The sequence below is a fragment of the Ylistrum balloti genome, unplaced genomic scaffold (genome assembly GCF_031769215.1).
Source record: "Ylistrum balloti isolate Yb309-2 unplaced genomic scaffold, AGI_CSIRO_Ybal_v1 Utg370006, whole genome shotgun sequence".
Classification (NCBI taxonomy): domain Eukaryota; kingdom Metazoa; phylum Mollusca; class Bivalvia; order Pectinida; family Pectinidae; genus Ylistrum; species Ylistrum balloti.
In genome coordinates, this window is record NW_026782081.1 from 2,342,376 (window position 1) to 2,359,143 (window position 16,768).

The 16,768-nt window shown below is 34.0% G+C and overlaps 1 protein-coding gene across 1 annotated transcript; it reads left to right on the plus strand.

Annotated features, from left to right (window-relative positions):
- The first annotated feature begins 6,335 nt into the window (after positions 1-6,335).
- Positions 6,336-13,951, plus strand: LOC132548177 (lysosomal thioesterase PPT2-A-like). Its single transcript, XM_060211999.1, has 9 exons — positions 6,336-6,476; positions 8,814-8,967; positions 9,286-9,378; positions 9,828-9,882; positions 10,236-10,288; positions 10,668-10,751; positions 11,145-11,229; positions 11,898-11,952; positions 13,805-13,951. The coding sequence occupies exons 1-9, from the start codon at positions 6,336-6,338 to the stop codon at positions 13,949-13,951; spliced, it is 867 nt and encodes a 288-aa protein (XP_060067982.1).
- The last annotated feature ends 2,817 nt before the right edge of the window (positions 13,952-16,768 follow it).

The window sequence follows — 16,768 nt, forward strand, 5'->3', positions numbered from 1 at the left end:
ATTAACGACTTTTAAGTCGTTTTCTTGAGAGTCGAAATTCTGTTAATTTTCCATATTGGAAACTTGGAGTTATGTTAACTATAAATGGAAGGAGAACACATACATATATAATTCTAGGTACTATTTCTTATACAATCAACTGATTGACAACAGAATAATTCCCCAGAAACTAATTTCTACTCTGACAGGTTGTAACGGTCGACATAAGACTTTTAAATGCTGTGTTTAGCATGAAGAATGACTGACCTGTCTCTTAAAATCATACATGGTTTGGAAAATCACACCTTCCGGAATCTGTCTTGAGAGAAATTTTACATTTAGTGTGGCAAACACATTCTTGTTAATCGTCCTCTTACACCACATGTTTTTTTTCAATGATTTCATTTTATTATGTGAAATATTGATTTTAATGTAAGTTGTTTATAAATATCTTACCTCGCAACCTTTGATAAAAGTAGAAATTATGGCATTGTTAAAAGGTAGTTCAAACGTTGTTTGTGTGGGATGATATCGTGATCTCAGCATTAAACATCAAACCTTTTTTTTTTTGTTTTTGTTTTCAATATCACAGAGTCTGTGAATTTTAATACCTTGTTGATAGCGTACTGTTTTTATTATATCGTCCTTCTGTTTTAGCCTCGTACATGATTTATAACGCGTGATTTGATGGATATCAAGGAAATTATAGAAAATTTATAGCTGATTTCTGCACTTTTGTTTCATTATTGTTTTGTTTTATTGCTTGATAACTGGTATTTTGATATATGTCATTTATCAGTTTATCGATCTATCCTTGTGACTTACATGACATGCGATCTCGTTTTCCAGAATCATTTAATGGTTTACACTGCCAATACATTTTATGAGCACTGCTATGAATATTTAATATTTGCTATTTATTAGGAACTTGTCATGCATATCACGAATGAAACGTTTGCGATAGAATTTTTTCTATGAAATGAAAAAAATAATGATTTATGGAATCAGTAGTAGTGTATCAATATATGATTTCGGAGTTTACTGTCCTTATCATGGTATGTAATGGCGGTCGATACTGAAAAAAAGTGTTGGTAGTTCAAACTCGTATAATAGTGTAACATAAATGTGAAGGGATTTGTCACAATCATATGCACATGTGCGATGTCTGTGTATAAGGACAGGCACGTGCATACTTATAACAGTTCCTACCTGGTTGTGATTTATCGCATTAATGAACATGTGCGATGTCTGTCTATAAGGACAAGCGGGTGAAAACATATAACAGCTCCTATCTTGATTGTAATTGGTCATAATCATGCGCATGTGCGATGTCTGTCTATAAGAACAGGTAGGTGTCTATACACAACAGTTCCTATCTTGGTTGTGATTTGTCGTAATTATGGACACGTGCGATGTCTGTGTATAAGGACAGGCAAGTGTATACTTATAACAAGCCCGACCTCGATTGTGATTTGTCGCAAAAATGAACACGTGCGTTGTCTGTGTATAAGAACATTGCTTGTCTTGATAACAATTTTGCAGATTTCGTATTTTTTGGTTGTATAATATCCCGTATGAAGCAAACACGATATTTTTCATAAAAAAAAAAAACAAAAACAAAAACAAAAACAAAACAAAACAAAAACAAAAAAGAAGGGAAAATGTAACTCGTATGACATTGCCGTGTCCATCACATCTGTACATTGCTTAAAATAGCTTTTGTCTGTCTTATTATACACGTAACCGAATATGTCAGTTTTCTTTTATAAAATATTACTCACTTAAGAAGGGAAATAATAAACTTTCTATTTAGAATTTTAGATTAAAGGAGCATGCTGAATGATGTTAATTGATTGCAAATGTATCATCACTTGTATGATTATAATATCACTTTCATTAAATGACGTCAATTACAAATAACGATATTTCTTTATGAAAATGGATCAGCGTTTTTGAATAATCAACAATATTGTATCTAGGTATTAACGTTTTGATTAATTACTGACGGTTAGTTTCTAATAAGACAATACTGTCATAAAAGACACGTGCTGATTATTGCAGTAATTTGCTTCAAGCATTGAGAGTCAAGTCATCTGTGGTGAAATGGTTGTTATCAGCGTTTCAATGTAGAAATTTCGAAGTTTGGCTACAGTCTATCCGTATTCGCTATAACACTAAACGGACGTTTGGAAAGCATCCGAATCTTCTTTGTTTTTTACTACAAGTTGATCTTGATTTTATGTGTGATCCCACTTGCCGTGCTTAGTGAAATTGTCCACACTAACTCGGGAAATAAGCAAATTTTAGGAACGACTTTTAAGGTATTTAAAAAATACGGAATGGGAAATCAAGTATGTTAATACAATACTGCAAGAATTAAAATGCAGGAAATAAATATAATATACATCTATTGATTTTTTTTAAACGGTGATATTTAAACAGAAAAGAGAAAACGAGAGCTTCCTCTTATCGTTATCCAGTTTTGGTATTTCACAATTAGGGTCAGTATCGCCTGAAGATAAGGACAACCGTTGCACACACCTTCTGGACAACATGACAACACGGCACATGTCACTATTATTTATAACAGTGTGTTGTACACAACTTAGATATGTCGAAAGCGTTAGACCTATACTCTACATGCATGGAATCACAGCCACAGCCGGGGAAGTTGATCCACTGAGAGGGTTCGTCGAGGAGGTATATTAATTTGAGGGACACGAGACAGAGTTATGCAAATCTGAGGATGTTCAGGGAGAAATTATGTCATTATCTCTTGTTTCGTGTAGAAGATGTCGTATCTTAATGTATGGAATTTTACGGATAGTACAAATGAATCTTAAAGGATTCGTTTAAAACAACTATCACTGAAGATTTCATACTCTGAAAACGGGTTATTTGTCTTGTGGATTCATGAAATAAACTTAAGATAAAGCGATCTACGCGCATGTGAAATCAGCTTTGCGGTATGTTGATAATATTTTCGAAGTTGAAACATTGTTAACCTCTGCTTATATCTGAAAACTTTTCCGATTTACTAGGAAACAAGCTGAACAGATCACATGACTGATCACGTGACAAGGTCATATGGTACTTCCATGAATTACGTTGTAATGTGAAAAGACACGCGTGTTTTAGATACAGTTGTCACTCTCTAACTGCTAATTGGAAGTGACAATGTCTATGAGGGGCGAGTTTACAATGATGACGTCACAGCGAGCGCTGAAGAGCAGTTAGTTTGGTTCGGGGGGTACTTTTTCTATCCACCTCATTTACCTCATACATGTAGACGTGAACATTGAAATCAAACGCCGTCTTTGCAGTTTTCAGATGAATTCGTCACGAGTACGACAGTTCTCTTTGCATTTATAAACATTGGCATTCAATGTATGTTCATGTACGTGAAGTTCTTGTCAACCATGTTGTTTCTTTTCTATCCGAATCTTCAAGTGTCAAATTTGAGTAATAAAGAGGAGGTGTTAGTTTTGTAACATACTCATAGAAAATATAGTGTTTAGGACATGTTCTAATCCTTATAGTCGCTTAAAGAGGTACAAATATGCAAAGGGTGAAAATTCATATTCCGAATGGATATTGATAACAGAAAAATATGGGTCTGTGCAACAATTTCCCAGCGGACCAATGTCATTACAGAATTTGAAATTATCAATGTACTGGTTTTTCCTGGAAAATTTATTTATTTTCAAGCAACAAATGGTAAATTGAGGAAAGGGAAAGGAAGCTTGAGATACTTGCTGGGTGTATGCATTCCGTAGAAAATGGACAATTTCCCTTCATTAGGGATAATCTGTGATAACGCTTTATTGAAAAGTAATGCATGTTTATGTAATTTACCGCAAGCGAACAGAGAAGTCCGTCTGTAGCCAATGATAGAAAATTCTACAGACTTAGTGAAAGTTTTCATTGAGTTTCCAACACTATAAAAATTGGTAAAGACATAGAAATAAGAGATCAAATTGTTAGTAAAATTCCGATAGATATGCATGTGAATGTCTATCTCCTAAAAACGGCAGTATGATCTGATATCGATGTTTCCTGTATATTGTGTTATCAGCAGTATGATCTGATATCGATGTTTCCTATATATTGTGTTATCAGCAGTATGATCTGATATCGATGTTTCCTATATATTGTGTTATCACCAGTATGATCTGATATCGATGTTTCCTATATATTGTGTTATCACCAGTATGATCTGATATCGATGTTTCCTATATATTGTGTTATCACCAGTATGATCTGATATCGATGTTTCCTATATATTGTGTTATCAGCAGTATGATCTGATATCGATGTTTCCTATATATTGTGTTATCAGCAGTATGATCTGATATCGATGTTTCCTATATATTGTGTTATCACCAGTATGATCTGATATCGATGTTTCCTATATATTGTGTTATCAGCAGTATGATCTGATATCGATGTTTCCTATATATTGTGTTATCAGCAGTATGATCTGATATCGATGTTTCCTGTATATTGTGTTATCACCAGTATGATCTGATATCGATGTTTCCTATATATTGTGTTATCAGCAGTATGATCTGATATCGATGTTTCCTATATATTGTGTTATCAGCAGTATGATCTGATATCGATGTTTCCTATATATTGTGTTATCACCAGTATGATCTGATATCGATGTTTCCTATATATTGTGTTATCACCAGTATGATCTGATATCGATGTTTCCTATATATTGTGTTATCAGCAGTATGATCTGATATCTATATATTGTGATGTTTCCTATATATTGTGTTATCAGCAGTATGATCTGATATCGATGTTTCCTATATATTGTGTTATCAGCAGTATGTGATGATGTTTCCTATATATTGTGTTATCAGCAGTATGATCGATGTTTCCTATATATTGTGTTATCAGCAGTATGATCTGATATCGATGTTTCCTATATATTGTGTTACCAGTATGATCTGATATCGATGTTTCCTATATATTGTGTTATCAGCAGTATGATCTGATATCGATGTTTCCTATATATTGTGTTATCAGCAGTATGATCTGATATCGATGTTTCCTATATATTGTGTTATCAGCAGTATGATCTGATATCGATGTTTCCTGTATATTGATTGTTTGATATGTTTCATAACTAAAGGGGATTACGATGGTAAACATTTACAGGAAAAAACGTAATTCAAACTGAATCACTCGGAAATTAATGCAAAATATGAACAGACAAAATACCGAATCCCCTAAAAGCAAAATAGTGAGAACATCATTTGGTCCTTGAGTGCTGCAAGCAACGCCACATTACTAAGATAAAACCCTTTGAGTAACAATGGGAAGGGACGCAACCGAGTGTTATTCATATCCTAGGCATGGATGTAGAAACAACAGTGGCAGATAAGTAGTGATGTTAGGGGTGGTGCTACAGAAAGTAAAGTTCACAATAAAAATAAAAAACAAAAATGAAATCGGCTATACCGACTGGAGAAAGGCCGTTTCTGTCAAGTAGATACTGGTGAATGATAAGAAGTTGTCTCGATTTCATGCTGAAGGAGATGGAACTTTTATTAGACAAAGGCAACCTATCGTTAGAAGAGCTGAAAATTAATTTTACTTGTTAAAGAATTTATGACCTGTTCTGACAAATTCTGGTAAAATCGACGTCATATTGAAAGAAAGACAACCACACCATTATAACGATTGTTCCCCTTTGTATACTAATGACTTTGTTGGACATTACTACTTATAAATCTCTGAAAAGAAACTTTAACAAGATTTCTTCATTTCTTCAATTCTATTATTACATGTCATTTAATCTGTCGTTGCCGTGATATTAAGTTTTTAAAATCTTGCTTTTCAAACTATATCTTTATCAACTTTACACTACTCTAATTACAAACGAAATTCCTAACTTATACAGTGTTTAAAAAATTAAATCAGAATATCAGGGAAAAATTGTATCGATGTTATGATTTTCTAAATCACGTGTTCCTGATATACGTTTATCTGTAATTCATGATGACCGGGCAATTTATAAAATACAGCTAACAAGGTTAAACGAAAGGACGACTAACTATGTTTTAATCTACCAGTTAAAATATCAAATACGAATGAATATGTGTTAATTGGTTGTTTAAGTTAATGAATGCAACAATTTATCAACAGTATAAAAATTATAATCGTCAAGATTCCCACACGGTGTATACGGTCAGAATTACATGTGGGATGGTCTTGAATGACAAAATGACCTATATATCAAAAATGGTATTGGTAGCAGAACCTTCTTGTCACTATCTGGTTTTGGTATTGGGGTCAGAAACATTGTACGATAAGGTGACCGTTATACACAGCAGATTTTCAATATGGAGACACAGTTTTTATTATTTGTGTCAATATTTTGTACGTTAATTATTCATGCTGAAGGTATCAAGCCAATTGTGTTTATGCACGGGATCGTAGCTGCTGCTGATGAAGCTGACCCACTGAGAGGATTCGTGGAGGAGGTACATTGTATCTGGTTTGGTATACAATATACTTCTAGTTATTATCATGATACAAGGAAATGAAGCTGTAATGAGATTCTTGATTATGTTTCTTGCCAGATAGTGACATTATCTGATTAATATGAATCTCAAGGCCTAAGTTCTATATTACTTCAGTACAATTCACGTGAGGAAACTCATTTGATTAGCTAACCTAATATTATTCATATATCAATTGATATAAAAAAAACAATTGATATAAAAAAAACCTAGTTCTTTGTTCGTTTAACAAGGCTGCTATGAATGAAACTTATCGTATATTTATCATTCATCGGTTTTTAAAAGGAAATAAAACCTTAAAGTCGCTCAGTTAAATAATGATCCAAAACCTCACTACATAAACAGACAATGGAAAATGATAACCAGTAATATGTGGATGTTATGTTAGTTACAGATACATGGTGGAATGAGAGGGAAATTATAATGATTATGGCAGTTACCAGAATCCAAAGTCGTATCAAATATGCTTACCTTCCTCTGTTAGTATTGGGTTTTTATGGATGATTGATGTACCAAATCAGGCGATTAAGTTGTTTATTGGTTTTATCATCAATTGAATAGCAAAATTCATTCTGAAGCGGGTCCCCTTAAGGTAGCAAATGAATACCTCACTAAACAGTATACGGAGTCTTGTCACAGACACAGTCACGTCAGTACACAGACCGGCCATTTTCTCAGCTTTCCGTGACATAAACCGTAAACTTCGTCTGAGGTTATATAAGTCAATGATTTGACCACATGAGCTACCGTGGCCGCTTATTATCATTCTAATTACTACAATTGGAAATAAATGTCACCGATATAACACTGAGCTATCTCATATCTATAAGCCAGATTGTATGGCACTGAGTGCCCATTTTTGTGTTCATAAATAGAAGTCTCTATAAAGAAAGATACAAGATACAACATGTGTTTCGGACTTACCTGGTGGATTTTTATCTTTAAAATTCACTGATCATATTCATACAACTTAAACAGGAACAGACATATGAAAACATCTGCAATACCGAGCTTATGTGTTTAGGGATACATGTATTACTATGTAATTAGCCAAAACTTAATGTGCCAGCCATGTTTCATTTGTTACTTTGTAATATGACCTCTTGTTTCACGTTATACGCGTGACTGAGTAAAATGAATGAATCCGAATCTGTAATCAACGGTCACGGAACAATTATTAGAAATGACAACAAAGTATGTAGGGTATGTAGAATATTCTTTATACTAAATCAATAACAATATTTTATTGATGATTTCAATAATGGTCATATTAGCATATATATATATACATCCATGTATTTGTTTGTACTACTACCTAACCGATCAACACTACCAACTTTGTTATTTTTCTCACTAATTTCACTTTGATTCATTGGTCCATTGCAAAATTGTTGTTTTCTCATTCGTCTCAGTTGAAGATAACAAATTCACTGCCGATGTTTTAAAGTTTAATGACGTCACGAATGTCCTCGGATATTTTTCATTATATTCCTAAAATAATTAAATTCGAAATATTTATCAATCATCGAGCTGCCTTTTCATCGTTATATTAATCAGGGTCTAAATCAGGTCTAGAACTTTCATGATTTTGATTTAAACTTATTGTATTGCACGTACATGTAAGTAGCTATAACAAGTTGAGAGAGAGAGAGAGAGAGAGAGAGAGAGAGAGAGAGAGAGAGAGAGAGAGAGAGAGAGAGAGAGAGAGAGAGAGAGAGAGAGAGAGAGAGAGAGAGAGAGAGAGAGAGAGGGGGAGAGGGAGAGAGAGAGAGAGAGAGAGAGAGAGAGAGAGAGAGAGAGAGAGAGAGAGAGAGAGAGAGAGAGAGAGAGAGAGAGAGAGAGAGAGAGAGAGAGAGAGAGAGGAGAGAGAGAGAGAGAGAGAGAGAGAGAGAGAGAGAGAGAGAGAGAGAGAGAGAGAGAGAGAGAGAGAGAGAGAGAGAGAGAGAGAGAGAGAGAGAGAGAGAGAGAGAGAGAGAGAGAGAGAGAGAGAGAGAGAGAGAGAGAGAGAGAGAGAGAGAGAGAGAGAGAGAGAGAGAGAGAGAGAGAGAGAGAGAGAGAGAGAGAGAGACAGAGAGAGAGAGAGAGTGAGAGAGAGGGTGTATAATACGTATTGTGTATGTTAAGAATACTTTGTATATATGTAGAACATGCATCTGCTCCTTCTCCATGTAAGTAATACGGGTTATACACTGTCCTCATGCCTAAACTCCCAGCTTGTCAATTTCATGAGAAAAGTTGTCTGCTTGCAATATCTTAAGGAATCTTGAAGTGTGACATGTGCTTTTTTTTTTATGAAAGGCATTCCCAGGAACGAACGTCACGTCTATCAATGCCTTTAACCATCTACAAAGCGTGGTGCCCATGTGGACACAGATTAACACCATAAAGGAAATGGTCAGGGACAGCCTTGTAAATAGCCCAGATGGAGTTAACCTCATTTGTTTCTCACAAGGTTTTTTTTTTCTTCTTTATATCTTGTCTAGTATATACACTTTTATGACATGTAAAGCTAAATCAAACGAAAATTATCTCAAGTAGATGCAAACGTAAACTACATAGTTGTTCTATGAACATTTAGAGAAATAAACGATGTCTTAAGTCTACATATCTCCATGTGTATGTGAATGTTTCACTAGCAAAGGTATAATTGAGATATTAAAATTAGATAATGCAAAATAATATTCAGAATACAAATTAATATTTTGTATAAAAAAACATGAAAGCTACTTATTGCTAAATATGATATATTTATCCTGTGCTACTTTCTAAGGCGGATTGATATGCCGCGGACTACTTTCTGTTCTTCCTCACAACGTTAACAACTTCATCTCCGTTAGTTCACCACAAGCAGGACAATATGGAGGTATTTTACCAAAATATCATCAGTTATCTATGTAGTACTTATAAACTGTATATCCACATCTAAATGCCATCATGGTCATGTTTTAAGCTACTAGAACTGTTATCAAAACATTCATTGAAGTTCTGGCCTATCAATATTGAGATTAAATGGGTAAAACAAGTTCTTGTTTTCTGAAATACAGTTATCAATACAATTTGGTTGTAAAAGCAACCAATACTGTATACAAGAAATCGAAAAGATTTCCATGCCAAAAATTATATCGTTGAATGACGAATTGAGTAAAATCTTACTGTGTGTACAGATGTAATAAGACGACGGCATCTAGTAATTACTATACGTAATTCTTCACTGCATACATTGGAATGTGTGAAAGATGTAATGAAATGTTCATTGTATCTCATTATTCACTACTTGCAATGTAAATTCTAACATGTGGGCTACTTTTCCAGACACGATGTATCTGAAGTACTTTTTCCCAAACTACCTGAAACAGAACGTCTACAAGTTAGTACAATTTACTTATGTGAACCGAGTTTTTAAACATGTCGTGAACGTGTTTGTCGGAAACGACAGTTAGGTATTTGAATTAGATGGAAATTTTACATTTACTAACTTCTAGAAATACTAGTGAACGTTAACATGTTACTAATAATTTCCAATCATATGAAGTGTCCATTGTTGTTGACTACATTTAGCTATACATAAGGCAATCCTTGTGATCAGTTTTGAGTTATCATTGTAACAGAAATGGTCTGTCTATAACAGAAGGTTCTTGATCACAATTTTTTAAAAAGGAAAGAAAGCAAAAAATCGTATTGGCGTTGATATGATGTTGTTTATTGATTTAAATAAAACAGATTTTTCTACACGCAAGCGGGACAGCAGTGGTCTATTGCCAATTACTGGCATGGTAATGTATTAGGATTTTGTTGAATACATAATCTTCAGTATTCTTATACGTTTGTGTTTCAACTGAGGGGTTCAAATAATCGTACATTTTATCTATTTTCCCTCGAGTAATGTATCATCAGAGTTTCAAATGTTGGTTTATTAAAAAGGAACTAAAATTCCCCGCCGACTTCCCCGAGAAGTAAACTGACAGGAGTGTACAATAAGTACATGTTAAATCATTATCAACAAGGAAGCTTATACATATATTTGCAGTTATCACTAAATTTGCTGATTTCGAATTCGTTTCTTCAATGAATTATTTAATCTGTTATTATCAATTAATCATGGCATGCTTTAGGTCTTAATGAACAGACCCATTATCACATTATCACATGTAGATCCACACCAGGAGACACTTTACAAGCAACATAACAAGTTCCTAGCAGCGTTGGACAACGACACCGCCACGCCTAATGCAACAAGTACGTACAGATAGTGATACAAGGGAGCTAACTCGTGTGTATCTCGAAACAAAACTATTTTCTCTTAAGTTAGCTGGTTTATATGATGTAATGGTATCGCCTTACATAGTTTTGTATTACGTGTTGCGTGACGACATTTTTTATATTCTATGTCTAAAGTCTAACTACAGAATGAAGCCATTACTAGGACAATTAATATAGGTGAATTTGATCCCGTTCCACTGCGCATTGTTTATTTACAAGTCGCAATCATAATACTAATTAAATACGGTAATTAAAACACTTGGGCTATGCTGTGGCAGTTTGAAATTGACTTACGGCGATTCCGGTAATAGTGATTTCGTATATATTATAAGTTACGTGTAGATTATACATGTTTTCTCTCTTGAACAGTGTATAAAGACAATTTCCTACGGTTAAAGAAGCTGATAATGATTGGCGGTCCTGACGATGGTGTCATCACTCCATGGCAGTCAAGGTATTTACTACGAACTTATCTATAGATCTCATAAATACAATAATACCTTCTATACTAATCTTAACATCCATGTAGGGAGTAACATTATATCAATAACATATTTGTTATATTTTAAATTAAATGGATAAACATGCTGGTCACACTGGCTCAATGAATCTGTAGTCCATGTCTTTTACAATGAAAACTGTTACTTAGAAATGAAATGAAAATCTACTTAATTAAGTATTTTCTCTTCAAAAACCAAACAAACTCATTCAATTAATTTGGAAACGTTTCGAAAATAATAATAACACACACACACACACACACACCACACACACACACACACACACACACGCACGCACACATGTAATACATGCTAAGTGAACTTAATTTGACATCTTCAGCATAGTCGTCTTATAAACACCATGTTGACTGTGCATATAAGCTATCTTGAATTTTAAATTTATCATCCCTACCATTTTATTGTGTCGTTTTCATAATCATTTATAAAGAATTATGCTTAATTATGGAGTTGTTGACTATGTTTCCGATATGTAGCTCCTCGCTTCTAACATAACTAGCAATTTCCAGAGGGACGAAAGATTGAATAATGTAATTCAATCAATTAAACGACATGTACTGGATCAATCATTATATTAACAATGATGATCCTTTTGTTTCCACAGCCACTTTGGATTTTACGACGCTAATGATACAGTAGTGCCAATGGAAAAACAAAGGGTATGTAATGCTAAGTATGGTTCTATATCACAAGGTACAGGGACATAGCTCCTGTAGTACCACTGTGAGGAACAGAAGGTTTGTAATGTAAATAATACAACGTCACAGTAGTACCACTGTGAGGAACAGAAGGTTTGTAATGTAAATAATACAACGTCACAGTAGTACCACTGTGAGGAACAGAAGGTTTGTGGTGTAAATAATACAACGTCACAGTAGTACCACTGTGAGGAACAGAAGGTTTGTGGTGTAAATAATACAACATCACAGTAGTACCACTGTGAGGAACAGAAGGTTTGTAATGTAAATATTACAACGTCACAGTAGTACCACTGTGAGGAACAGAAGGTTTGTAATGTAAATAATACAACGTCACAGTAGTACCACTGTGAGGAACAGAAGGTTTGTAATGTAAATAATACACGTCACAGTAGTACCACTGTGAGGAACAGAAGGTTTGTGGTGTAAATAATACAACGTCACAGTAGTACCATTGTGAGGAACAGAAGGTTTGTAATGTAAATAATACAACGTCACAGTAGTACCATTGTGAGGAGCAGAAGGTTTGTAATGTAAATAATACAACATCACAGTAGTACCACTGTGAGGAACAGAAGGTTTGTAATGTAAATAATACAACGTCACAGTAGTACCACTGTGAGGAACAGAAGGTTTGTAATGTAAATAATACAACGTCACAGTAGTACCACTGTGAGGAACAGAAGGTTTGTAATGTAAATAATACAACGTCACAGTAGTACCACTGTGAGGAACAGAAGGTTTGTAATGTTAATGAAAAGATCCGTCACTGTATTAAGATTTTAAGAAATTTAAGATTTTTTTTGTAGACGTAAGAAACTTTGTGTAAAATTTAGGAACAGAAGGTTTGTGGTGTAAATAATACAACATCACAGTAGTACCACTGTGAGGAACAGAAGGTTTGTAATGTTAATGAAAAGATCCGTCACTGTATTAAGATTTTAAGAAATTTAAGAATTTTTTTGTAGATAATGAAACTCGTGAATTTATCTATCAATAACATGTCTCTCAAAATATTTGCGTATCGTTTCTAGAGAAGATAAAGGGAGACAACTCCTTCATCTCGCATAAGTGGTCTTGGTGATTTGGATATCGACTTTATCTTGAGTTTTAATTATAATGTTTACAGAAAAATCAAGTTTAGTTTTCAGAAAAACTGATATGATAGAATGAAACATATCTATATATAAACAAAATCAAACGCTGGGTGTTCCCTCAAAAATGATTTGATGTAGAGTAAGCTGTATATTAAAATTTTGTTTTTATTTTGATGAATGATGCTCCTGTTTTGCTGACACTTATTCAAACTTTATCCTTACACTGACACTGTATTTTATCCTGAAACACTGTTTAGTATAAGTCGCATAGCATTGATACACAATAGAAAATACCTGAACATATATAAAACACATTACATACAAATCCATTCATAACATTACATATGCACAACATGTTCTCACCCAATTGGAAACAACCCTTTCATGATTTACAAAGGATGACACATCAATAAACTTTCGGTTGAGTTTTAAACTCTACATCAACAACACTAATAAATAAATCTGACAGTGTATAGGATTTCAGGTGCAGAGAGAAAATCTGTTCAATAACATTTCACTATCCACCGTTAAATGGCGAAACATAGTGCATCAACATGAGGTATCTATTTCAGGTTTGGTGCATATATAATGTTCAGCTGTTCTCTTACATGTACAATAGTTATTTATTATTATTTCTATTATTATTAATTATATTTTTAATTTCCTTTAGTTATGATTTTGTAATATATGCAATTATCCTGTGTATACTTTTCCAGTTTTATGAGCAAGATTCGTTCGGATTGAAGACGTTGGATGCACGTGGGGACATCTATACCTACATCGTACCTGGTGTACAACACACAAACTGGATAAAGAACCGGATGGTGTTTGAAAAATTCATCAAACCATGGCTGACAGAGTAGTTTCGAGTAATTCATGTGTAGCCTGAGAATTTATAACAGCTCAATACCAAAATCGTAATATATAGTATTTGTTTTTGGTGTGCATAATAGACAGTATATCAGTAATATATAACGCTATACTCGTGATAGAAAAAAACAAATGACAAAAGACACACAAACCAATACCATCTTTATTTATATTTTTGATTAATTAAGTGAGATATAGTTCTTTACAGATGCTCGTTTATAATTATTCATTTCATTTCTTCTGCATGCTGATGCCTTAAAGATAGTGATATTAATGGAGATTAACATAACAATACCGGTGTACATTATCACAACCAGACGGAAACATGCTGCAATATGAAGACGATCACCAGTAACAATATGATACAATTAAGGAATAGTTTTTTTATAAAACATATGAAATTAATGACTTTGTGTTTTATGTACTTGTATTTTATAATGTTTGTCGAGTTGTTTTCCCAGACATTTAATTAACATTATTTTTATTAATTTTCATTCCAAAATAGTTTTTGATTTTGAGAAAGAAATACCAGTTACACCAACTTTTTAATTATCTGGCATAAATTTGTAAAGATTTCACTGAGTGTGTAGGCAGTTTTAGGATATTTATGGTATTCATTAAAGGTTTAATGTCTTTATGCAAAAAAAGCAACACTTAATATGAGTTAAAAAGGAATGAAACAGAAATAGATTTATTGCTTTAAACTCGCAAAAAATCACAACTTAATGATTCAAAACTTTTAGTTTAAATAAGTTTCATGAAAAGAAATGAAGTATGTTGTTCCGATCATTATTAATGATACACAAAGTATGATGCTTAATATCTCATAGTTTTGTTTTATATACTTTTCAGTGCCATTAATGCAGATTTTAAATCACCAAACAGTCTTGTTTATTTTGATATTGTTTTTACGTGAAATGATATCCCGGTGTTTCAAATTAATGTTATCTGTTTTAACACTGCCAAACAAATCATGGCTTTGATACAGGTTTTTTTACTATAAACTTCGATTTCGCTGCAAAATCAACGACATTTTTTAATGTGTATCCCAGCGGGTTTAAAAAAAATAATTATAATATTCCAAAATATATTAAGAAACTTATTGGTGTTTTGAATAAAATACACGGTATACAATAACACCTAAATTTTACCCTTTATGTTGCATACTACATGGGATTACTAATTACGGTCATTTTTCTTGTTTTCTATGCTTATTCTAAGGTAGTTGTTTTATCCAGAGTTCAGGCTTATATCGTACTTATAGAGCTCCGCGTTTCATTTACGCTTCTAATGAGAAAATATAGTAATCGTATTGTTATTAAAAACATAAACTAATTTTGGATGCTTTTAAGATAGCGATTTGAAAAATCACGGCATTATTTACGCAGAAAATTGCCGCTAGAGGGCTCTAACTCTTTTCGATATTTCAGCCAATGAGAAGGCCAGGATCGGTAAATTTTGTTTGAAAGGCCGTCGCAATAGGCTATGCGTACTAAGTACGTTTAGCCTAAAAACATGTTTCAGCGACAATAATGTAGTGTATATTTTTCACTTTATCAATAGGTGGGTGAACAAGTTACCACCTTACATACTGACTACTGGTATACAGGTTGATGACTTTATCAATAGGTGGGAGGACGAATTACCACCTTACATACTGACCGCTGTATACAGGTTCATGACTTATCAATAGGTGGGATAACAAGTTACCACCTTACATACTGACCTCTGTATACAGGTTGATGACTTTATCAATAGGTGGGAGGACGAATTACCACCTTACATACTGACTACTGGTATACAGGTTGATGACTTTATCAATAGGTGGAAGGACGAATTACCACCTTACATACTGACTACTGGTATACAGGTTGATGACTTTATCAATAGGTGGTAGGACGAATTAACACCTTACATACTGACCGCTGTATACAGGTTCATGACTTTATCAATAGGTGGGAGAACAAGTTACCACCTTACATACTGACTACTGGTATACAGGTTGATGACTTTATCAATAGGTGGGAGGACGAATTACCACCTTACATACTGACCTCTGTATACAGGTTGATGACTCTATCAATGGGTGGGAGGACGAATTACCACCTTACATACTGACCACTGTATACAGGTTCATGACTTTATCAATAGGTGAGAGGACGAATTACCACCTTACATACTGACCTCTGTATACAGGTTCATGACTTTATCAATAGGTGGGAGAACAAGTTACCACCTTACATACTGACTACTGGTATACAGGCTGATGACTTTATTAATAGGTGGGAGGACGAATTACCACCTTACATACTGACCTCTGTATACAGGTTGATGGCTTTTTCGATAGGTGGTAGGACGAATAACCACCTTACATACTGACTACTGTATACAGGTTGATGACTTTATCAATAGGTGGGAGGACGAATTACCACCTTACATACTGACCTCTGTATACAGGTTGATGACTTTATCAATAGGTGGGAGGACGAATTACCACCTTACATACTGACTACTGGTATACAGGTTGATAACTTTATCAATAGGTGGGAGGACGAATTACCATCTTACATACTGACTACTGGTATACAGGTTGATGACTTTATCAATAGGTGGGAGGACGAGTTACCACCTTATATACTGAACACTGTATACAGGTTGATGACTTTATCAATAGGTAGGAGGACGGATTACCACCTTACATACTGACCTCTGTATACAGGTTGATGACTTTATCAATAGGTGGGAGGACGAATTACCACCTTACATACTGACTACTGTATACAGGTTGATGACTCTATCAATAGGTAGGA

What these genes read in the sequence shown, in the direction of transcription:
- LOC132548177 (XM_060211999.1), top strand. Translation starts at nt 6,336, where the DNA reads ATGGAGACACAGTTTTTATTATTTGTGTCAATATTTTGTACGTTAATT. An exon ending in TGAGAGGATTCGTGGAGGAG is followed by an intron (nt 6,477 to 8,813) that starts GTACATTGTATC and finishes TTTTTATGAAAG; the next exon opens with GCATTCCCAGGAACGAACGT. An exon ending in CGCCACGCCTAATGCAACAA is followed by an intron (nt 10,752 to 11,144) that starts GTACGTACAGAT and finishes TCTCTTGAACAG; the next exon opens with TGTATAAAGACAATTTCCTA.